The 24,189-nt window shown below is 47.1% G+C and overlaps 1 protein-coding gene across 9 annotated transcripts in view; it reads left to right on the top strand.

Annotated features, from left to right (window-relative positions):
- The window catches only part of RIPOR2 (RHO family interacting cell polarization regulator 2), a 497,105-nt gene that overhangs the window by 239,208 nt on the left and 233,708 nt on the right, over nucleotides 1–24,189 (top strand). For all 9 annotated transcript variants that reach the window (XM_085605987.1, XM_085605982.1, XM_085605983.1 and 6 more), the window contains exon 2: nucleotides 11,582–11,708. In XM_085605987.1, the coding sequence (XP_085462113.1) occupies nucleotides 11,582–11,708 (127 nt within the window). The remainder of the gene's footprint in view (nucleotides 1–11,581; nucleotides 11,709–24,189) is intronic.

The raw sequence follows: 24,189 nt of genomic DNA on the forward strand, positions 1-24,189 counted from the left end.
TACAATCCCAGTAAAGGTTTATTAGTTGCACACCTTATGCATATTCGCACTTATTGAAAGACAGTCTTGTTCAGCCAGTCCTACGGTTTGTACAGAGCCCACTGGTGTATGATCAACGTGGCAAATATTTGAAATGCTCTGCTCGTGCACAGTCTCTAGGAGCCAGCATGGGCCCCTGGCTTGGCTCCGGCTCAGCTCAGCTCTCCCTAGTTATTTTGTTGCCTCACCCACCTGGCAAGCTCCACTTGTGCCAAGGAGCCGTCCGAGTTTCAAGCTCTCGCTCTCCACGCCTGCGGTAGTGGGGAGACCATGAAGCTAGATGGATGAACAAGCTGCATACAGCAGCAGTTCACAAATACAGCAGTTCGCCTATGCACGACACCAGGATAACCATCATCACATTGACAAAGTGACAGAACGCAGGAGGGATGCTCCCCATGGCATCACTGCCCGCTCGAACACCACAGACATAGAGTTGGTCATCCTTCAAAGCATGGTGTTACACTGTCTGGACGTGGCGTGCACGGCACAGAAAACAATGGGGGAGCTGCTGCCCCCTGACCCAATAAACTGCTACGTAGTAGCTGGTCCTGCTGTGTAGTGTTTAGCATTTAAGCTACGTGTCCTCCTGTGACCGTAGGCACCAAGTTTAGGCCTGGCTGGCAGAGCAAAAGTAAATTTCCAGGGAATGCAAGCAGCGCATAGCAGCTTTAGCCAAATCGCTTGGGCTGCTGTTTAATTATATATTACACCTTCACAGTTCCGCACACAGGGATGTCAGAGTTGTAATGTGTGAAATGTGTGACTAATGCGTTTTAGAGCAGTGTTGCGGATAAAAGCATTAAAATGCGTTAGTCTAATCCCTGATGCGTGGTGCTTGGCAGGGCTGTTTCCCTTTTTCCTTTACCCTTTCTTTTCAGTATCCCCACCTTGCCCGCCCGCACTGAAATGCTCTTCTTTCCGTGGAGTATGGTATGTGAACGCCCCAGAGCAGAAGTTGGGGATGAATGCAGGTGTATGGCGCTCCCCATTATTTTTAGAACGGAGACTCCGGCCCACTTAGCCCGAGGCTGAGGTAGGAAGAGAGGTGTCCCTTCTATGTGTCTAACCTGGGCCCAGGAGGTTAGCTAACTTCCATCCCACTGGCAACACTCCTCCATTTGTGAGAATAGTTCAAAAGGGACTGTGTTTTAATCTCCCATCTAAGATGGATCTGCGAATGACACATTTCTAATCCTTCTATCGCTTAACAAACTGCAACTGTGAAACACTTTTGTCTTTGAAGCTAGAAAATGAACAGCACGTTTAGTTGTTAAAGAAAATGCACCAAGTATATTTTGTTTAATCACTAAATGCAGTTTAAAAATGTAATTGCCAAGTTGCACGTTTGTTTAAAATATTAGTAATTTCAACAGTTTCCATGTTTGGTTCCACGTTATGTGGAAAAACATACTTGTGATTTACAAAAAGTAAAAACAAAAAAATGCATTCACATTTCTAAGTGATTGTGATAATTTTCTTTTGCAAAAAAAAAAAAAAGCCCTTTCCCTTTAAATTGAGGAATATTATAGGGAGCAAGATGTTACTTCTGATGTCACGTGCGGTGACATAATTGTACATTTCAAAACACTAATAATCAGTCTTCCCACTGTTTTTCTTGGGTCTTCTGGCCTGAATGCCCAACCACTTACATATTTGCATGTGCTTATCTGCTTGTGCAGGGAGATCGCCCTGAAATGGCCACGGTCATTCCACTAACCATAAATTTACAATGGTAAATATTATGAAATATTAGCAGATTTTGCCACAAGTGCCACTTTAATATGGCATAATTCTCCAAATCCTTGTTCTGAAAGCCAAGATGTGGTATTTATGATCACAAATTGCCCTTTGTCCTCCCTCTTAATATACATGATGTACAAAATAGTTTGTGAAAAGTGCTATAATTAATCAGTGTAACATCTTTAGGTTGCATTTGCAACGCAGCATATGCTAAAAACTGATAATGAGCCTGTCTACGGAAGAGATGTACAATAATACCACATAGAACATTAATCTAGAGGAAAGGCTCCTTTAATATGAGCAACCATTTCAAACAATTATGTTATATAAAAAAACAGTCTCACAAATACAAACACAAATAATAAGATGCCTGCTCTTAAACCTCCCTAGCGCCACAAGTCTACTCACACAACCAAATACCTTAGCTTAAATCCTCAGTCCTTGCCAGACTCGGTTAAGCTTCTTTCTGACCTCCCCCGAACCGTGACCATCCTCCCTTACTACAACCAAAAGTCCTATTCATTACATGCCCCCTCATAAACCCCTTTCCCCAAGCTGGATTTGCCTGCTGAGTACCCATCCAGCATGATAGTCTGTAGCTGAGGGAGTACAACGTTGAAATCAGATTGTCAAACTCTTGACTGTTTATTTTAGTTAAAACATCTTTACCCTTTCCATGTAGGTAAGTTCCTGAGAGGAAGTGTGCCCGGAAATCGAAGCTGAAAATGCTAGGCCTGGGTCAATTTATGTGTGCTACTCACTGATGGTGCATCTAATTCAGAGGTCTCCAAACTTTTCTGTAATAGTACCTACTTATTTTCAATGAAAATCATTCCAAGCTACTAACGATGTTAGTGTTTTAACAATGACCACGTCAGAAATGATTACATCAGTGGCCACGGCAGGCGAGATTGCTACAAATGATCACCTTAGTGCATCAGATAGGGCTGCCAGCAATAATGTTAAAAAAAAGGCCTTTTCATTTTGAATGCCTCTACATGGGTAATGCATAACTGATATAACTACAAGGTCCCAGATACCATTGTAATAATATTAGTAATAATTCTCATGAACGCCACAATTTCTCACTCAAATATCCGTTTTAAATGTATTTTAGAAATGCAGCCATTTTTCCTCAAACATGAGTTCTAAAAATACACACAGTTTTATCTTAAATACACACACTTCTAAATTAGTTATCTGGCCTGCACACAGGAGTGGTACTTGCAGGCAGCTGGAGAGCTACTAGTAGCTCACGTGGCGGCATGCCGGAATTGGTACTGTTCTTGTTAACTGCAATTCAAGGGTAGGAAGAGTAAATGTTGTTCCAGCACTGATTTTTGAATTATTATCTTTTATAATGTAGGAGATTTGTACCTTCATGGCTCCTAAAGTTAAAATTAGCTTGTTGTCCTTTCTGTCCCTTTGCTTGTGAAGCAGACTTATTCTGAACGAGGTTTGAGTGTTTTCCTTTTCATTTTTTATAGACTGGCTTATAAGGGGGCATTGCAAAAAGAGTCCCAGTTTCATTAATAAATAATGTATCTTGTTCTAGGTAAGGGAATTTACCCAACATATTTCCTTTAAGTGAACCCTAATGGAATGCATGCAGGTTTAGCCTTTCAATCGCCCTGCTTGCGCAAAACACTCAAAGAAAAATCTGCTCTTTTTTTTCCCCCCAATTTAATTCACTATGATTCATTAGTAGGTACAATTAAGGTTTGCTTTAAATAATTTATTACAGGGTTTGGATAAGCATTAGGGATGCAATAAGGTTAATATTTTTTTATCTTCAGTGAATTCCCGGATTAACTTAATAATTAAATTAAGAAAATACAGTTTAGTTTAGTGTTCGTTTATGCTAAAGATAATGTATTTTAATTCATTTAAAGCGTTGCATTTAAGGTTAGTGTACTTTTTAATTATTGCATTTAATGTTAGTAAATTGTTAGTAAATTGCCTTTAAATGATGGTTAGGGTACAGTGCTATAACAAAGTATTGGGCTAGAGAGGGCGGATGAAGTGAAGGGGGGGAGGGGCCGCTGCTGCCCCTGCGGCCCCTCCCCCTAGCACGACCAACACGACCGGCCCATTCCAGCTCCTCTCCCTGCTCCGGCCTCCCAGCTGTCCAGCCCTCCCCGACCCCTACGTAATGGCGGCCGCTGTGCATCCGCAAACACTGGCAGCTGGCGCGCCGAAGGAGCACCAAAGGCAAGCCTGTCTGCGCCCGACCGTGACCTAACCCCGAACAGCCCCAGGAACCCTGGACCTCCTCAACACCAATGCTACGGCCCAGCGGCACTCCACGCTCTCAACCCAGGACGCAATAACAACTGCAAGCTAGCATCACCAGCCGACACCCACGGACCCTTTAGCTGTCACCACTGCCGGCATACCTGCAATACCGCCAAGAACACGGACCCGGCGCAACCCACCCGCAAGACCACAACCCAACCAAAGACCCTGCAATGCATCCTCCTCAACGTCCGATCCCTCCACAAACATGCCACGAAATCTGGGAGTTCCTCGACAGCACCCCCCCCCCCCCCCCCCGACGTAGCGTTCTTCACCGAAACATGGACCAACACCACCTCGGGACCGGACATCGCCATTCCCCAAGGATACAAGATCTCCAGGAAGGACCTCTCCACCCGCCTGGGAGGAGGAATCGCCATTGTCCACAAATCCAACCTCCGCCTGAGCACATTCCCTGACAAGCCCACAGACCTGATGGAACACCTTCACTTCAAGATACTGGCCAGCCCTACCACCACCCTCCGAGGAACCCTCATCTACCAACCCCCTGGACCCCGCAGACTTTTTGCCAACTCCATCACGGACATCATCTCCCCACATGCCATCGCGTCCACCAACTACACCCTACTGGGAGACCTCAACTTCCATCTTGACAACCAACTGGACCCCAGCACCACATCCCTCCTGGACAACCTCCACAACATTGGACTCCGCCAGATCGTGACCGAACCCATGCACTCAGCAGGACACACCCTCGACCCCCTCTTCACAACGGGTAACTCCATCACCTTCAGCCACACCACCGAACTCCCATGGACTGACCATCGATGTGTCCACTTCACCCTCAGAACACCCACCATCCACAGACACTTGCACCTGGTCCCGCGAAGAAACTGGACCAGAATCACCGACGACCAGCTAACCTCATCACTCAGCAACTCTACCCCAACCATCGCGGAAAACGACTACCCCAATACCGCAGACCGAACCCTGCACAGATGGATCTCTGACAGCGCCAACACCATAGCCCCCTCAAGAAAAACAACAACACCCACACCAAGAAAGCCAGATGGTTTACCTCCGAACTTCGAGAGTCCAGACGCACTTGGCGACGCCTTGAAAAGGCCTGGAGGAACACCAAATCCACAGAAGCCTACAACAACTTCAGAGCCGCCACCAACGCCCACCACCAACTCATCAGAAAAACAAGGAAAAAAGCGATTGAAGACAGAATCTCCACTCACGCCCACAACAGCAAAGAACTCTTCAACATCATCAAGGAGTTCGCCCAACCCACCAGCGAGTCCACCGACATCCCTCCCTCACAAGACCTCTGCGACAAACTCAGCACCTTTTTCCACCACAAAATCAAGAGCATCTACGACAACTTCGACGAAGACAACCAACACACTGAGCCCTCACTAACCACCCCCGACACCCTGAAGCCAGCGATCGACAACTGGACAGCCCTCACCACCGAAGACACACTGAAGACCATGAAGTCAATCCACTCCGGGGCCCCCACGGACCCCTGCCCCACCACATTTTCAACAGAGCCACTGACACCATCGCACCCATGCTCTGCCATGCCATCAACCGCTCCCTGGCAGCTGCCACGTTCCCTGATGACTGGAAATAGGCCAAGGTCAACCCCCTCCTGAAGAAACCCTCGGCGGCCCCACCGACTTCAGAAACTACAGACCCATCTCCCTGCCCCCGTTTCCAGCGAAAGTCATCGAGAAAGCCATCAACAGTCACTCGCCCATTCATCGAAGAGCACAACATCATCAACTCCTCCCAATCTGGCTTCAGAAAAAAACACAGTACGGAAACCGCCCTCCTCGCTGCAACAGACGACATCCGCACCCTACTGGTCAAAGGAGAAACAGCAGCCCTCTTCCTCCTCGACCTCTCAGCGGCGTTCAACACAGTCTCTCACTGCATCCTAATACGCAGACTCCACGACGCAGGGATCCAAGACAAGGATCAACTGGATCTGCTCCTTCCTCTCTGGCAGAACGCAGCGGGTCAGACTCCCCCCTTTCCTCTCCGACCCTACACCTACCACCTGCAGAGTCCCCCAGGGGTCCTTCCTCAGCCCTACACTCTTCGTCTACATGGCTCCGCTCGCCTCCATCGTCAGAAACTACGGACTCAACATTGTGTCATACGCAGAAGACACCCAACTCATCTTCTCTCTATCCAACGAACCCAATACCGCCAGACACAATTTTCGAGAAGGCATGGAAGCCGTCGCCAAATGGATGAAAAACAGCTGCCTACAACTAAATACCAACAAAACAGAAGTTCTCATCATGGGCCCAAACCCTGACGCATGGAACGACACCTGGTGGCCCCCTGCACTCGGAAGCCCGCCCACCCCCACGGACCGCGCACGCAACCTGGGAATCATCCTAGACTCCGAGCTCAATATGGACCGCCAGATCAACTCCGTCTCGTCCTCCTGCTTCCACACCCTCCACTTCCTCCGTAATACGTTCAAATGGATCCCCCTCGAACACAGAAAGAGCGTCACTCACACCCTGGTCACCAGCAGACTCGACTACGGCAACGCACTCTATGCCAGAATAAACAAAAACCTCACCCGCAAGCTACAGAGCATCCAGAACGTCGCAGCAAGACTGGTCCTCAACCTGCCAAGACACTGCCACATCTCCCAGCACCTGCGCACACTCCACTGGCTCCCCATCAAAGCTAGAGTCACCTTCAAGATGCTCACCCATGCCCACAAGGCCCTCCACGACACCGGACCAGCATACCTGAACAGCAGACTCAAATTCCAAGCACCCCAGAGGACCCTACGATCTGCCCAGCTCTCCTACGCTGTGGTCCCCCACACCAGAAAGACCAGATTGGGAGGCCGTTCCTTCTCCTTCCTCGCAGCCCGAGCCTGGAACGCCCTGCCGCTCCACCTCAGACAGACAACATCGCTCCCCATCTTCGCAAGAAACCTCAAAACCTGGCTCTTCGACAGACCCCCCTTGATGGACTGGAGCCTGCAAACCCCTCCCCCCCCTATCCCCCCCCCCCCCCCCCAGCGGCTCGAGACCATTACGGGTGAGTAGTCGTGCTTAACAAACGCCTGATTGGGGTAGGAAATAGTAAAGGAGCTGCCGCTGTTCTCATTCTTTTAATAGATCGGTAAAATAAAGGTAGGAAAAAAGTGAGGCAGACAAAGTAAACACATGGAAAGGGAAGGCTGTTGAAATAAGGATATCCAAGTGTTAAGTGCAGTTATCATTACTGTTCGGTAAACCTCAACTATCAAAAAATAAGAAAGTATTGTGCTGTGTAGTTCAAGATACAAAGAGTGTTATTCAAGTGAGGGTAAAAGTAGCGTACACAATTTTAAATTCTACCAATATTCAAATTAAAGTTCAGTCATCACATCAGTAGGAGATAATTCAACAAGAAGATAGAGGTGAAACACCCTCCAACCATACGAATTTAAATAGGAGGACACAACGTCATCCTGAGAAACACTAAAGTGTAAGGCGTTCTCCTTACTGGCAAAAGCACTCGCGTTAAATGCTAGGGTAGCTTCTCGTTGGTTTGATGTAGATGAGCAAAGGGCTTATGCTAGGCATTTCAAGCCTTTAATTTGAAAGCGTACTCCTACCTTGGGGACACTTGATACTCTATAAGCAGATTTCAGATTATTTTCTTTACTGTCCGTTTATAACGGATGTATGACATTACAACGCGTGTCATTACAACGCGTGCAGTTACATCGCATGCGTTACAACGCATGCGATGTTACAACGCTATGCCCTTACAACGCAAGTCTTTACATCGACTTGCACTAGATGGCGTGCTGACATTAGAAAAGTGTAATTTACTATTCCAACTCCAGTCCACGTAACAGTAGGGAAGGTGTTGGGATAGTAAACTACACTATTTGTAATGTTAGCACGCCATCTAGCGCAAGTCGATGTAAAGACTTGCGTTGTAATGGCATTGCGTTGTAACATCGCATGCGTTGTAACGCATGCGATGTAAAAGCTGCGCGTGGTAAAAACCGCGTTGTAATGGCTGTTCCCCGTTTATAACAGTTACTTCTCTGCTCCTTGCCTTGCTTTCCTCTGCCCTAGATTATTGCCTAAGCATAGCATGGACCTTTTTTTTAACAGAGAAATGCAGATTTCCTGTCTTGATTGGTTACAAACAGAAGCTCAGATAGGTTTCATAATCTGTAAACTTTAAATCTAACTATGGTAGTGATCCAGTTAAGGAGTAAAAGGGTGGAACTGGTAAAAACAATCACTACACTGAGAAACCCCCTACACCATAAATTCTACTTTACTTTCAAAGTCTGCGCAATTACTCTGAGCCTACAACTTTAAACGCACATTTTATATTCGCCCAAAAATTATTTTGGTACTATCCAGCACCTGTACAAAGACCTGAAATGTACTTAAGACATTTATTTGTTTACACAACAAAATAGACAAAGTAAAGACGAAAACATTATAAACAATTATAAGTAGAAGATATTACTCAGACTCGTTTAGAGACATATAGTAAATGAACAAGATACCTAATATTGGCTTGTCACCACTAGAGACTTTTTTGATCGCAGAATAATTGCAATACATTCACTTAAATGCTTAACATAGTAGAGAAACAAACATTCAACTTCAATCCTCGGAGTAATTATGCAGCATTTGAAACTAACTTAAAATTCATTGTGTAGGGGGTTTCTCAGTATAATCTGACGACTGCCATGTCCTGGATGTGTATAGCAATTCGATGCAGTTTTGCATCTTTGAAGTTCATAGAATAATAAAGTTTACATAGGCACTAAGCTCTCAGTTGTGTACTAGTGGCGTAATGCAACAGGTTAATGCATCCATGGATAACTTGCGTGTTCAGGCTCATTTTTAAGCAGCCTGTAGATTCTGAATTTGCTTAGATCAATAACATTACATAATCCTGCTTTGAATAACGATAAAGTGTGTTAAGCCTTTGGTGAGGCAATACTGAGGGCTTCCCAAACATGAGTGCTGCTGGGGGAGAGACAGCTGAAAACACATGCTCTCTTGTGGAGTGCTTACGCAAAAAAGAAAAAAACATTGCTTGCAAAAAGTCAGCAATGAAAGGTATTAGAGGCTAGCAAACAGAGATGGTCGAGGCTAATTTCTGATGGGGTGGAAACACAAGATTGACAAGCTGCAACTCGGAAAGGTCTTGAATAAGGAATAAGAAGCAACCAAATGAAAGTGACAATAAATTAAATCAGTGGTAACAGTGGGCTCTAGGCCGAGGCAAGCTCTCTGTAAGCACACAAAAGGTTTTTGTAACCTTAGGCTAAACAAGACAATGCCTTTTCAGTTTCACAACCAACTTTCCTACTTTAAGGCTGACAGTTTGGAAGCTTGATTGCCCCCCCTCCCTTTCCCACCTCCCAAATGACGTTCCACCCAATTAAGTCCAGCAGAAAATGTGTGTTTTATGTACAGCTGCTCCTAGTATGGTCCTTCCTCATGAAAGTTCTATGGAATTAGCAGCCATTTTAACCGTTTCCTGTCACCTACTCTTAGCTGTGGTGGTGTTCACATAAAATAGAGTGCTTTTTAGCAGTAGTAAACACCACACATTAGTCACTTCAGAGATCTTTGGCCTCCTGTGGCCGAGGCACTGTTCCTGTACTCTACATCGAGGTTCAGCATACTTAGAATGGCACTTGGGGGTACTTTTTCTCATGTGTGAAAACGGTCATGTGTTCGCTGCTGCTCTATCCCCTCACGCGATTGAGTTTCTACGGACTACTGTCATGTCTATTGACTTCCCAGATATCCGGTGATACTTACGTACGCAGGTTTGAGCGATGGCTATTAAGACCTGATTTGCCTTGAATTTATACATTTCTGGCCCCGCTTTATTGAGTTTCATACCTTTAGAGGGGATACTATTTTATAGCGTTCGTATCACGGGCAATTGACACGCCCTTTGAGTGGATCGCCCAGATATTCTCTACAGATTTCTCAATCAATTTACCCAACTTTGTGGGTCTAAGTAGCAGTTCAAAGAGTACAGTCTGGATGAGGTAGACTACCTGGATAACCAACATATGATTTTTAGAATCTAAAATTGAATAGAAATGTTATTGAAAATTTTAAATAGAATTGGTCCTGAAGAAGGTGATGAATATTGTCTGTTTCACCGAAACGCTGCGTCAACACTTTGTTTCAATCAGTCAGTTCTTTCAGAACTTGCTGTTTGTTGTATAAACATTTTAACAAAATGTTCATGGTATTGTTAATGTATTAGACGATCTGTATTAATATTATAGATTTGATGTATTTAGTGTAATAACATTGTTTTATTGTGTGCATAATTTGAATTTCGATTACACAATTGTTAATACAACTACCTTGCTATTGTGGACAGAGAAATAATGAGATCTGAATTGTGACTTTCTTCATAACTTTTTTAATGATTTTTTAATTATTTTTTAACTTTTTTGTTTTATTGATTAGTCATACAAGCAATAAATGAAACAAAGACATTATCTTTCTTAACACAACAAATGCCTTATATGTCTTATTAATTATATTTGAAAAGAATTGCTTTTTGTTCACCCATTGATTGACTTTAATCTATGGTTTTCCAGGGTTGCATTATCTACAGACCGAGAGATTCTATTAATATACCCTCCTCTGACTCGGTTACATCTATAATAGTCTATCCCTTGTTTTATATCACGAGGGCAACCTATACATCTTTGTAGAACTTCCTTTAGAATAAAAAACTGGCTTTTAATGAAAAGGGAATAGCTTCTGTTTAAGCTGTATTGCACAGAAATTAAACAAGTGGCATAACATGCACACCTGAAGACTACTAATGATGCTTCCTGTGGTATCTCTCACTTCTATGTCATCGTACCTGTACATTCCATCTTATAATACTTGAGCTCACTGAAATGTTGGTTGAATCTGGGAAGTCAGTTAGAGCTTAGCTCTTGGCGGCTGGGGTGATGGAATAAACTTCTCCTGGCGTCCTGTTATCAATTCCACTTCATTACACCTCCTTTTCTTTAAAAAATGTGTCATAATCCTCAAAAATGTAACTTTGGTTTGCCATCTGCTGAGTCATTGTAGTTGTGTGGGTGGGCGCATTCAGTACTGAATGCAGGGGCCTACATCACGACCCTGTAGGACTTTGTACACAACTAGGAGCAATATCCGTTCATCATTCCTTGGCTCTCTCCACCACCTCCTAGAATTCCGAGGCTGTCCACCTCTGTCCAGGTAATCATTTACATGGTTTCCCGTCCTAGACTTTTGTATGACAGCCTGATGCATTCTCTGTGGGTTTTATTTCCATTGAGCTAATTAGACTAAAAAAACTTGAAATCAATGATTTGTAGGTGAAATAAAGGTTTAGGACTGGAGAAAGTGTCTGCAAAGACCTGGAGTGAGGTGGCCACCCTAGATTCTGACCGCCCTACCACTTCCTGTTAGGTGACATGCGTCCATCTCAATTCCATGAGTAACACTCTTATGTCTCTCTCATGCTGCAGGAGAACCGCCCAGAATCCCGGAAACCATGTCCGTGGGCTCTCACACCTGCTCGCCTGGTGGCCCGAATGGCATTCTAAGGAGCCAATCCTTCGCCGGCTTCAGTGGACTACCGGAAAGACGATCCAGGCAAGTAGAACACCATTTTGTGAAGGAAGTGTATATTGATCCAGCCGTGTGCCAAATGGTACATATTAAGAGGTTTTCTTCTATAAAACTGATTCCAAGTCTGCTTTTGCACGAAGTAATTGGAAATGCAGCTGAGCCAACGTTCGCAGAAATGAAAAACTGCGAGCCTTTTCATCCTTTAGCAACAAATGGCCTGTGGTTTCGAATAATGAATGTCGTTTGTGTTTCGGATTTTAAAATAAATGTCATTCTCGTTACTCACAGCTCAGTCTTTCTTTGAATTCCTATCAGCAATGTCGTGTGTGCGTATTTGTATCATAGATTGCCAGGCACCCGCGGTTAGTGTAGTACATTAGTGAGAACCCTCATCGTCTTCAGGTAAAACTGCTGTCACTTAGTGAAGCCGCAGGTAAACATGGCGCCCGTCTCTACACGCAGCGGGTCCACGCAGGGCGTGCTTTCAACTCGGCAACATCATCAAGAGATCCCATATTAATCATCATTAGATGCACACGCCTCAGGCCGGTTTATGCCTTCTTTTAAATCGTATTTACATGTACACACTTACAACGGCATCCTGAGCAGACCGTGTAGTTAGTGCATAACCACAAACGCCTTTCGTGGAGTGTGCCAGGGCCTTTGTGCGCCTCGTATTTCTGGCACGCTCGAAGGTGATGAAATGTAGTGTTTCCTGGAGCCCCGAGGCATGGGGCAAGCAAGGGCCGGTAAAGATAACTTTTTAAACTGTTTAAAAAGTTTGTGGAGTCCTGAGAGCCGTTTGTCTCTTTTGGATTTCCGTTTTGTCCTCCAAAGGCAGAGGGGGATGATTTGCTTGAGAGCACCTTGAAGACTAATTTTATGGAATTTAACATTTTGCCTACATTCTTTCTTTAAGTGGATGTGCATGTAAATGTTCTGGCAAGCTTCTGCTTGGTTCTCTGTATGAAGGCCGTTAAAGATAACGTCGGTTTGCTTTTTTTGATGTTCAACATTTACTGTAAAGGCGGAATACTTGAGCCATGAGGTTTTAAGGCACTTGTATAACTATTCATGTTAAAAGTGAGCCTACGTTGACTAGTCAGTGTTTAGCAATGTTTACTTCGCTCACAGCTTACATCGAGATTGTGACCTCACTCACCCGTAGCATTCAAGGCCTTTTGAGGTTTGTCAGGAAAGCTGTCAAACTGACCTATTAGTAACAAAAGTGCCATTCGCAAACTGGAAGGGGTTCCAAGGGACCACTTCCCCTTTGTGAATGGGGGTGCCAATTTTTTTTCAAAGCAGGTAGTAGTCCCACGGACCAATGCCCTCTGCAAAAAAAACAAAAAAAAATTAAAATGAAAAGAAACCTTTTCATTTTGGAAATGCATTACATTTTTCAAAAAGGAAAACATACATTAAAAAAAAAAAAACCTTTATAAAGAAACTGCTTTATTTAAAAAGTAGTCACAGACATGGTGGTCTGCTGATGCCAGCAGGCCACCATCCATGTTAGTGCAGGCCATTCCCAATGGTTCGCAAATAGCGACCTGCTTCATCAATATTTGAAATATTTGTTTTTTTTTTTTGTTTTTTTTTTGTTTTTTTGGAAAAAGTTTTTATTGAACAATAATTCGGTTACAAGTATGGGCCTACAACCACCCGGGCCGGCCGCTAGGTACATAAGGAAATATACACATATCAAGGCTGCAATCCGTTCCCAGGGCACTGCCCCGCAGTGGCTCAAGATAGTCCTCGAAGAACAGCAAGCGTCAGTCCAACAATAACAGAAACAAAAAGAAAAACAATAAAAACAAAAGGCGAGTTACGAGGGATACCAGTGCGGTTCAGGCTCCCCCCGGGAGACTCCAGTCAGAACATTTGAGCAATCCGCTAAAGAGAGGAGTACCGGGAGGCCGGGGACGGAGGGGGGGGGGGAAGGGGGTCAAGGGAGATGAACGTCCATATGTGGTTGTTACAAAAAGCGCTAGGAGCCGTCAAGGGTCAGGGGGACATGGCGATATCAGTGTCTACCAGGGGGGGCGTACAGATGCCTCCGCGATACGCATTCCATTGACCCCAAATTCTACCCCATGCCCCCGGCTTGCCACGGGCCACATACACTGTCTTCTCCCGAAACATACACCAGTCCATATTCTCCTTCCATACTGACACGGTGGGCGGCCGTTGAGCGCCCCAAAGTTGCGCTATATCCCTCTTGGCAATCATGTTCCCTAGGGCCGCCCATCGAGTCTGAGCCGCGTTGTAGTCATTGGGCTCCCACACATTCAGGACACAGCGACGCACCTCCGGCAGCAGCACAACCCCGGTGACCTGTCCCATAACCGTGTGGACCCGGCGCCAGTAGTCCGCCACCTCGCGACACTCCCAAAGGATATGAAGAAAGGTGGCGCTGAGCCCGCAGCCTCGTTTACAGAGTCCGTCGTCGGAGAATCCCATCGCGACCAAGCGCGGACCCGTGACATACACCCGGTGGAGAATCTTGAGCTGTACCAACCGGAGACGAGCCGGAATGGCAACCTCCTTGGGGGACGACAGTGCAGACTGCCAGTCTTCGTCGTCCAATTCAACCCCATCCCCAGTCCAAGCCTCCCGAAGGCGCACCAGGAGATCCGCCCGGTGATTAATCAATTTTTTATAAATTAAAGAAATAGTACTATCAGGGACATGTCCGTCAAGTACGCGGTCCTCGAGGGGCGAGGAAACAGGGATCTTGGTCCCCTCCCCGAAGACCGAGAGCAGGGCGTGTCGAACCTGGGCGTAACGGAAGAACTCCCTGTCGGTCAGCTCGTATTCGGCCTGGAGCACCGCGAAAGTCTTGACCGCGCCCTTGTGCCACAGGTCTCCCACTTTGCTGATACCAATCGTGTCCCACTGGTCAAACCCCTTGGTGGTCCACAAGCTGCCCAGGCGGTCGGAGGCAAACAAGGGAGTAGCACATGTCATTCGCTCACTCCAGCCCGTGGCCGCAGTGGCAGCCCTCCAGGTCCGCACAGCAATCTTAGTAGGACCCGTAAGGGTCCGGTCAGCCAGGCGGGAATAAAGTGCCCTGTTGTAGTTCCCGCCGGGAAGCAGGAACTTGTCCATCTCATACGCCGGATTCAAGCCGGGCGCATACGTGGCGTGGTTAATGGCAGATAGCTGCGAGGCCCAATAGTACCTGCGAATGTCAGGAAGCGCGATGCCCCCGTCATACCAGGGGAGAGTGAGCTTGGCAAGAGCAATACGCGCCCGGCCGTTCCACACCAGTCTCCTCTGCAGGCTCTCCACCTCCCGAAAGTAGGCCACTGGGATAACGTCAAAGGAGTTCTGGAGTGCATAGAGGAACCTGGGAAGGGACATCATTTTAAACAGCGCGGCCCGACCCAGCGGGGACAGGGGCAGCCTGCACCACCGGGCCGTGTCCTCCCGCAGCCGCCGAAGTGGACGCAGAAGATTCTGCTCGTAGCGAGCCACCGGGTCCAGCGAAACGTATATCCCCAGGTACTTAAAGCCGCTCAGAGATATTTGAATCGGGAGCCGAGGCGGCAGGAGAGGAGGACCACCAGCGATGGGATAAACGCAGGATTTAGACCAATTGATCGTGAGACCCGAATTGTTCCCAAAGGAGGTCAGAACGTCAAAGAGGACGTTGAGTGACTGCCGCGGTGAGGTGAGGTACAGGAGAATGTCGTCCGCATACAGCGAGACCCGATCTTCAAAGCCCGGGCCCCACCGGATCCCTCTAAGCGAGGGCTCCCAACGGAGCCAGGCAGCGAGTGGCTCCAGGGCGAGAGCAAAAAGCAACGGGGACAACGGGCACCCCTGCCTCGTGCCCCTGCCAAGGGCAAAGGGCCGAGAGACCCGCCCATTCACCACCACTTGAGCCATGGGTCCCGTGTAAAGGAGCCTCACCCAGCCAATAAATCCCTCTCCAAAGCCGAATTTATCCAAGACGGCCCAGAGGAATGGCCACTCAATAGTGTCAAATGCCATCGTGGCATCCAAAGAAACCAGCACGGCCGGTTCGGGGAGGAACTCCGCCCTGGCGAGGACCCCGTGCAGACGCCGCAAGTTAAGAGCGGTGTTGCGGTGCGGGATAAAGCCGCATTGGTCCGGATGAATAAGGTCGCACACTACACTCAACAATCGATTGGCCAGGACTTTCGCCAGGATTTTAGGCTCCGCATTGAGCAGTGAAATAGGCCGGTAAGAGGTACAGCGGTCACGAGGCTTGCCCTCCTTGGGAATAACGACTATAGTGGCCAAGCGCTGGTCGGCAGGAAGGGAACCCGCCGCAAGAGAGTCGCGGAACATGCGGCCGAGGAAGGGCGCAAGCTTATCAGGACGCAATTTGTATAGTTCAATGGGCAGACCGTTAGGACCCATAGCCTTGCCCGAGCGAAGGGAACGAATCGCGGTCGCTATTTCATCCGACGATAAGGGGGCGTCCAACCGCTCCCGGTTCTCAACGGACAGGCCGGGCAGAGCAATATCTCTCAGTAGGAGGCGAGAGTCATCCTCGTCCCTGTCAGTCACCGGGGAGTACACCGCCCGGAGGTGATCAGCGAAGCATTCCACAATCTCATCCGGCTCAGTCACACACACACCATCCGCAGCACGCAACTCGGGGACCACACGATTCACTCTCTCTTTTTTGTCCAGCCACGCAATCAACTTACCCGCCTTGTCCCCCGCGTCATACAATCGGCCCTGCCGCTCCCTATACATAGTTTTGGCCGCGTCAGTGACCAGGGACCTATATTCGAACTGTTTCAGGCTAAGGGCATGTAGTCCGTCCGGAGTAACATTCGCCTCCAGGGCCGACTCCAGCCCCGAGATGTCAGTCTCCAGCTTTACCACCGCCTCGCTCCTAACCTTCTTGGCCACCACTATCTGGGCGAGGGCGTGTCCGCGTAGCACAGTTTTAAAGGCTTCCCAAAGGGACAACGCAGACGACACCGACCCCTCGTTTTCACTGAAGTATTGGTCCATGGCCTTAACCAGGCTGTCACGAGTCACAGGGTCCCGCAGGTACCAGGGGTTAATGGGAGCTATCCGACCTGCGGACCGCGACCCGGTGTCAAAGAGAAGCCACAGCGGAGAATGGTCGGAGATACCACGCGCCAGGTGTCTGACCTCTCGAATCCGACCAGTCTGCGCCGCGGGCATAAGAAAGTAGTCTAACCTGGAGAGACTCCCATGCGCCCCCGAATGAAAGGTGAACTGACACTGGGTCGGATGCAATAGTCTCCAACTATCCACCAAGCCGAAGGTCTCCAACATCCCACCCAGCCATGACTGGGCAGCGGGGAGGGTCCTAGGTGGGTGACGATCCAGTTCACCCGAAACCACAGAATTAAAGTCCCCGCCCATGAGCAGGAGGCCGTCCGGAAGGTCAAGCAGCATTCGACCCAAGTCAGTGAAGGTGGAGTTCTGGAGGCCCGGGGGGACGTAGACTGAAACCAGGGTAAGGGGCCGCCCCTCCCACCTCCCAGTCAAACACACATAGCGCCCCCTGTCATCCGAGACTATCCTCGTGATCTCCACCGGAAGGGAGGTTCGCAGGAGAATGCCCACCCCCCTGGAGCCAGTTGTGAAACCAGAATGGGCTACGAGGCGGTATCCCCCCCTGTTCATCGCATGGCAGACATTGCCGACCAAATGCGTCTCCTGGAGAAACACCACATCAGGAGTCAAACGACGCAAATATTGCAGTACAACACCCCGCTTAATACGGTCCCCCAACCCATTGACGTTCCATGACATAAGCCTCAACCCGTCTCCCCCCATCCCATCCAATAGCTCAAGAGGCCCCCAGCCCGCAGCACCGCTCCCAAATATGGATAAAAATCAATACCTCGCCTTGTAAACAAAAAACACACAACTAAACAACCCCTCTTCCCCCCCAACCCCACCCCAAGTCCAACGCCCCCCACCCTGCACCCCTGCGGGCCAAAGACCCCCCCCAACTTGCAGTGTGCCTGTCGCCCCATTAACCCCATTCTACAAAAAGACCCCGGAGGAGGAAAGGGACCCGTACCCGCCCGCACCCCTCACGGGTCCTGGTAAAGCACAGTATGCAAAAGAAGTAAGACCCAACTGTACAGTGCCAAGCCGCAAAAAGTAAGGACCAAAGGTCAGTCTAAGGGGACCCGTCACCTGCGGTGCCCCCAGAGGGCCCGGGCCGGCCACCCCCGTCCGGCAGCGAGTCCAGCCAGTCACTTGCGGCCACAGGAGAGTCAAAAAAGGCTGTCCGCTCTCCATGCTCCACTCGAAGTTTCGCCGGGTAGATCATTGAGTACTTCAGGCCTAGCTCGCGGAGACGGCGCTTCACCCCTTGGAATCCCATCCGCTGTTTCTGGACCAGTTGCGTGAAGTCCGGATAAAAATTGATGGTCGAGTTCTCGTAGCGGACCGGGCCACGGGTCCGTGAAGCCTGCAGAATAGCATCGCGGTCCCTGTAGTGGAACAGTTTAGCCACGATAGGCCTCGGGGGGGCCCCCGGCCGCGGCCGGCCGCCCGGAACTCGATGGGCCCGCTCCACAGCGAAGAATTTGCTTAGGCCAACCGGGGACAGCTGTTGCAGGATAAGTTCCTCGACCACGAGGTCCACCGGGCGGCTGTCGGAGGACTCCGGTACCCCAATGATGCGGATATTGTTGCGTCGGGCCCGTCCCTCGAAGTCCTCAAGCCGCCGGGCCATATGGTCGTTGACCACTCTAATGTCCCCAAGCGCGGCCCGCAGATCCGACACCTCCGCACCCAGGGTGGAGGTCCGTGCATCAAGGGCCTGGACCTTCTCGTTGGTTTTAGAGAGGTCGGCCCGAATCAGGGTGACGTCGATCGCGACAGTGTCGATCTTACGGGCCAGGGCCTCATATTGCGTCGCGATGGTTTCCCTGATGCCCTCGATGGCGCCCATAATGTCCTGCAGGGAAGGTTCCGCAGCGACGGTCGTGCCTCCCCCTGCAGCATCCGGGGAGAGGCCAGCAGCGCCAGGGGACCTCCTGCCCTGGGTATAGCGGTCCATGTTGTTGCTCTGGACCGCTCCCCCGCGCAGTGAAGCCTTGGTCTTGCGCCCCTCCGGACCCCCTTTGCCCGCCATGTGAGCGCAGTCACTCAATGGGACCTCCGATCAAGGGGTGCGCGGGGTGCCAGCGAAAGGACCACAAACCGTCGGTGTAGGGGCCGGAGGCGTCAGACCCGCCAGTAGCAGATGAAAGCAAACCTCGGGCAGAGGCCCGGGAGGCACCTCGCCACCTTGAGCACGCACGCCAGCTGATCTCCTGAAGGCCAAAACCGAAACCGAAAGTGCTGAATCGGTAACTGGCACCGCGCTGAGGCCGCTGTTGTTCAATTGCAGCCCGGCCCCACGGGTCACCTTCACCCCGGCCACCTCCGTCGGGTGGGTCCCAAAAGTTCCGGCGACGATAACTCAGGATTCCCAGGTCCGATTAGAGTTTTGAAAAGAGATATATGATCAGCTGGTCTTCATCTCCCAGATTCCATACACCAAATCAGGATAGTCTCAGGATATATTCCGAGGAGCAGAAAGGGTCCGGGGAGCCCTGTGCTCACGCGACCATCTTGGATGCGCGCTAGGCTCCTCCTCCTGAAATATTTGTTAATCGCAAAAAGTGTCTGAGACACTGTTGTACATCATGTTTTGCGAGTTGCAAATTGTGAGTTGCTAAAAATTGCAATTTGTGAGTCGCAAAACCTGACGGTCGTACATGTGGCCCTTGGTTGCTAACTTATACGTTTATCTTTTTTGGAAGCTCTGCTCCAGGTAAATCTGCAAGGAGGAAAAAATCAAAGGTACATGTGTGGACTTATTTTTTTGGTCACCTATAGGCACTATTTCAAAATATGTTAAAGTATAAAGAAATCTTCTGCAGAAATCTTTCTATACCCAGCAAGTTCCAGGAGTTGATAAGGATAATATATCTCTGGTGGTACAAATAGCTTAGTGCATTATGAGCGAACATCTAGATTCTGCATGCAGAGGTTTAGAACCTTAATATTTTTTTCTCAAGTCTTTTTTTCTCAAGTTTTATTTTCATTTTAAGGTTTCTTAAAAGGTTTACCTTTGATAGTAATAAACACTTATTAAGAAGTCCTATATACATTGTCCTTAGAATAATTACTAATTGACAGCTATATCTAACGCTCTTTCAGCGCGTACATATGTCTTGCATACATGGTTTACACAGTCGAAAGCCCGCCTCGCGAATCGTAGCTGCGAAGTGTCAAGCTGACTGTCTTTGTTCTTCGGTGCTTTGGCATCAAGGCATTAAGGCATAGTTGGCTCCAGCCATGGTGAGATCCCTACAACAGCGGTGCTAATGGCCCTTTTAAGTGAGGTAGTTAGGATGGGCCCAGCTGAAAACTGAAAATATAAGCCCTCCCTAACCCTCTGGAGGTGAACTGCTGACTTTGTGTTGGAAAATTGCACTGGGGTACATGCAGAACTTCTCAGTGGGGAAGGTCTGGATATAGCTCAATAATAGCTGTCATGTCCGGGATCCTGCTAAATACCTCTCTTTGTACAGCACTCAATAACAGTATTCATAGTGTGGTCCTTAGGTCTGTCCCATTAAGCTGTTTCCTTTCTTCAGCCATTGGCTTAAGACTTTGTCAAGCAAGTCTTGGCTCACCCCAGCGATGTATTTATGTCTCATCCAATGCAGTTGGCTGTTCGGGTATATGCTTCCGCCTCCACTCGAGTGCTTGCATTGGACTGAACAAGGAGCTACTTTACAGCTATAGCCCTCTCTGTCTGCTGCTGATGACTCCCTTTCATGTGTTCTGCTCAAACGTACTAATGCTTTTTGCGTCAGCAACTTAAATCCACATCTACTGGTTTTGCCAATGCTTGTTCCTAAAAGAACACATGATTCGTTTACCTCTTACTGCACAACATACAAAACTCATACCAATTAATTCTCTGAGTACTGGTGTACCCTGTACATAAATCGTATTCTATTTGTAGGTCAGTTCTCTAAATTGAATGATGAAGGTGTAGTGTCCCTACCGGAAATATACTTTTTAAGCAAAATTGGAATATATATAAAAACCAAAAACACAGTAGTCGGAAAGGTTTACGAGAGGAGAGTATATTATGTCATTTACGTTTTAGTAAACTACAGAGATTATCACATCTCCGTGAAATTATTTCAGACATTGCATTTTTTGCAATTATATTGTTCCTATTCAAGGTGCAAATGAGTGGGGCGTTGGGTGGCCATCACAGATGACGCAGAACTCATCTTAACTTTCCTCTTCTCCAAAAGAGCTTAGAGCAGGTCCCTGAAAATCAGCCTCCACAACGACTTTAACCCCTTCGACGCGCTTGACGGAACGGTTCCGTCATGCACGTCGGTTGGGCTGTGCTTATGACGGAACCGTTCCATCATGGCCCCGCCCGCGCACGGAATCTTCAGCGTGGCGCGGAAATCCGCGCCGCGCTGAAGGGGTTAAGTAACCTACTTTGTGCTTGACGCCACAGTGACTTCTAGTGATGCTCTGTGTTATTGCACCCAGTTACATCTAGTACTGTGAATGAATTAACAGTGAACATGCTTTGATATTGCACTCTGATACATATAGTTATTGATTCTGGCTCCAATGTGGTCTTTCATGACAGATATGGGTACCTATATCAATCAATTATATTGCTTAGTTAATAAACCATTGCAGTAAACTCATCTGTGTGATCAAACCCTGTCTTCCTGAGTAAGGCCTTCGAGGTGTCATCCAAGTCATGGCACTTTACAGATTTTACTAAGGCAACCTTATTCTTTCTGGTATTCCTAAAACTCATTTAGCCCTCATCAAAGCCTTTCTGAATGTTGCTGCTGGTCTGACCCCCATCTTCTGGTCACTTTCACCACATCTCCCCTGTCCTGTCCTCTCTTGGCTGACTTCTGCTTGAAGGCACGTCCAGGTACAAAACTACCTCCATTGTTTGTGATTTTACATACTGCCCAGTTTTATTACTTGGCCAGCAAACTGAAGCATTGCGGCAGCAATTGTCCGCCTCAGAGCGCTGACCCTCTTCTTCGTGAAGTCCCCACATTCAATTAAATATGCACTCTGAGTCATTCCTTCCCAGGCTGTGTGCCTCAAATATGGAACTCACTTACCCCTCATATCAGGACCATATCCTCGCATCCAGCTTTCAAGTAACAACTGAAAGATTTTCTACTGATTTAAAATGTTTCTGAAAGTGCTAACCTTTGTATTTTTATTTTATTCTCTTTTTTTTAAAAATAATTTTGTACTATGTGCCACCTTTTCTTTAACTGTTTAATAAAGCTTTCTAAACACAAAAAAATTAAAGTTCCCGAAAGCGGCTTCAATACTGCAGGGCATTGTTTGACTATGGCTGAAATTCTTTGCATGTGTATATATTCTCTCATTTTTACAGACACATCTTAACTTATAACATGTCAAGCTTTCCAGCACTTGATTTTCCCTTCCTTCGTTACCTGTTTTGCTCCTATTTGTTTTGTTCGATTTCTCTATGTGTATTTTGCTGTAAAGCGATGTGTCTCTCTTTAAGACCTTCTGGGCGCTATATAAAAATCCAAGTAAACAGTTACAAACATATAAAAGACAGTTTACCGCATTTTAAAAATACCACTTAGTCTTCATTGCTTTTAATATAAATTAAATTAACGAGAAACAAAAAAATAACTTTATCATGGTAGCAGCGATACATTTTAAAAACGGTTAAAAATTGTATTATTATGCCAGTGAACAGAACTCTGTTTTCCTAGGGGATTGATTAAAATTGGCACTTTGTGCGTAAATCTCCGCTCCACTGGTTGCTTTTATGGAGAGTTTGCAGGGGAAAAAAACCTGAACCACCATAATTTCCAAAAATATAACAGCAACACGAACACCATTAGTATTGCAATACTGCTTGCATTAGCCCCACGACACGGTAAAACAAGCATTGGCATAGCCAATAGGTCTCGCTTTTGGGACCTTATAAGTGTTTAGCCATGCAACAGTTGCATAACTAAATACTTATAAGGTCCCAAAAGCGAGACCTATTGGCTATGCCAATGCTTGTTTCTGTTTATTACTGCTCTGTAGTAATGGCGGCGCACGGGTGCCACTATTACTACATAGAAGTAATAAACAGGATAAAAAAGCGAAGAGAACATCAAAGCGGCCGTGCGGCCGCGAAAGTGATGCGCGCGCGTCCGCGCACATGCACTGTAGCTCTAGGCTACAGTGGTAGCACTTTTTTGAGCCCTCACAAAAAGTCTCGCCTGACCCAGCGCATCCGCTGGGTCAGGCGAGACCTAAAAATGGGGGAGCTGAGGGATAGCCTGTGATTTGACAAGGCAACTTCGTCTTGAATGTGTTGTATAGTATCTTTTTTTTTTGTTTAAGAAGTTTTTATTGAATTTTCAGAGAAAAAGAAAAACAAATGCTACAATAAACAAATATTCCAATATAGCGCCATAAAGAGATAGTATATAAACGAAGTTGGTTAACAATAACTGGGCAAACAAAAAAGGATCAATAATAGGGCAATTTAAGGAAAAGGCACTGATAAATGGGATAGGAGGAAAAGGGGGGAAGAAAAGAGAAAAGACCAAAGAGAGGAGAGGGAAAGAGAAAAGAGAAAACCAGAGAGAGAAGAAAATGAAAAGAGAATGAATTATCACATGGGAGGGTGCGAGGAGAGATAAGTAGTAAAAGGGAGCCAAAGAAGATCAGCTTTGATTTTTTGGGAAACAGAAGAGGAGGAAACAGAAGCAATCCTATGTTTGTCACAAATAAAATTCCACCAAGTAATTGACGACAGTTTAGAATTGTCTTTCCATGCAGACAGGATCACTTTAAATGCTAATGCAATAAAAAGATCAAATAACCTAGAATTAGGTAAAACAGTTTCCATATCAGGAGCTAAAGAACCTAAAAAGATATTAACAAAAGTTAAGGTTGCATTAAAGTTGAAAACTGACATGCATACATTCCAAATTGAATTCCAAAAAGATAGAGCAGATGCACATTCATATAGCTGATGAACTAATGTACCAGTTTCGGTAGAGCAGGACCAGCAAAGGGGAGAGGATGTAGGGGAAAACTTACAAATAGCAACAGGAGTAATAATGGCTCTGTGATACAGAAAAAACAGAGATTGGGTTATCCTGGCTGCAGCCGAAACTTTAAATAATTTCGACCATAATTTGTCCCAACTATCAATAGAAAGAGAGATGGATAGGTCCGTTTCCCATGTACTTTCAATGTTGGACTTAGAGCGAACATTAGCATTAGATAACAATAACTTATAAACAGTGGCAGCCCTAAGTTTATGCGCCGGGAATAGAGAATATAATGGTGAAGAGGGTATTAAAGGGGGCGGAACTGATGGGAGAGAGTAAGTAGCTAATTGGGTTTGTATAGCATTAGAGATAATAATGTATTCCTTGTAAAAGGAGTCAGGGAGCTGATATCGTGTCTGTAGTTCTTGGAAGGA

Source organism: Triturus cristatus, chromosome 5_1 (genome assembly GCF_964204655.1).
Source record: "Triturus cristatus chromosome 5_1, aTriCri1.1, whole genome shotgun sequence".
Lineage (NCBI taxonomy): Eukaryota > Metazoa > Chordata > Amphibia > Caudata > Salamandridae > Triturus > Triturus cristatus.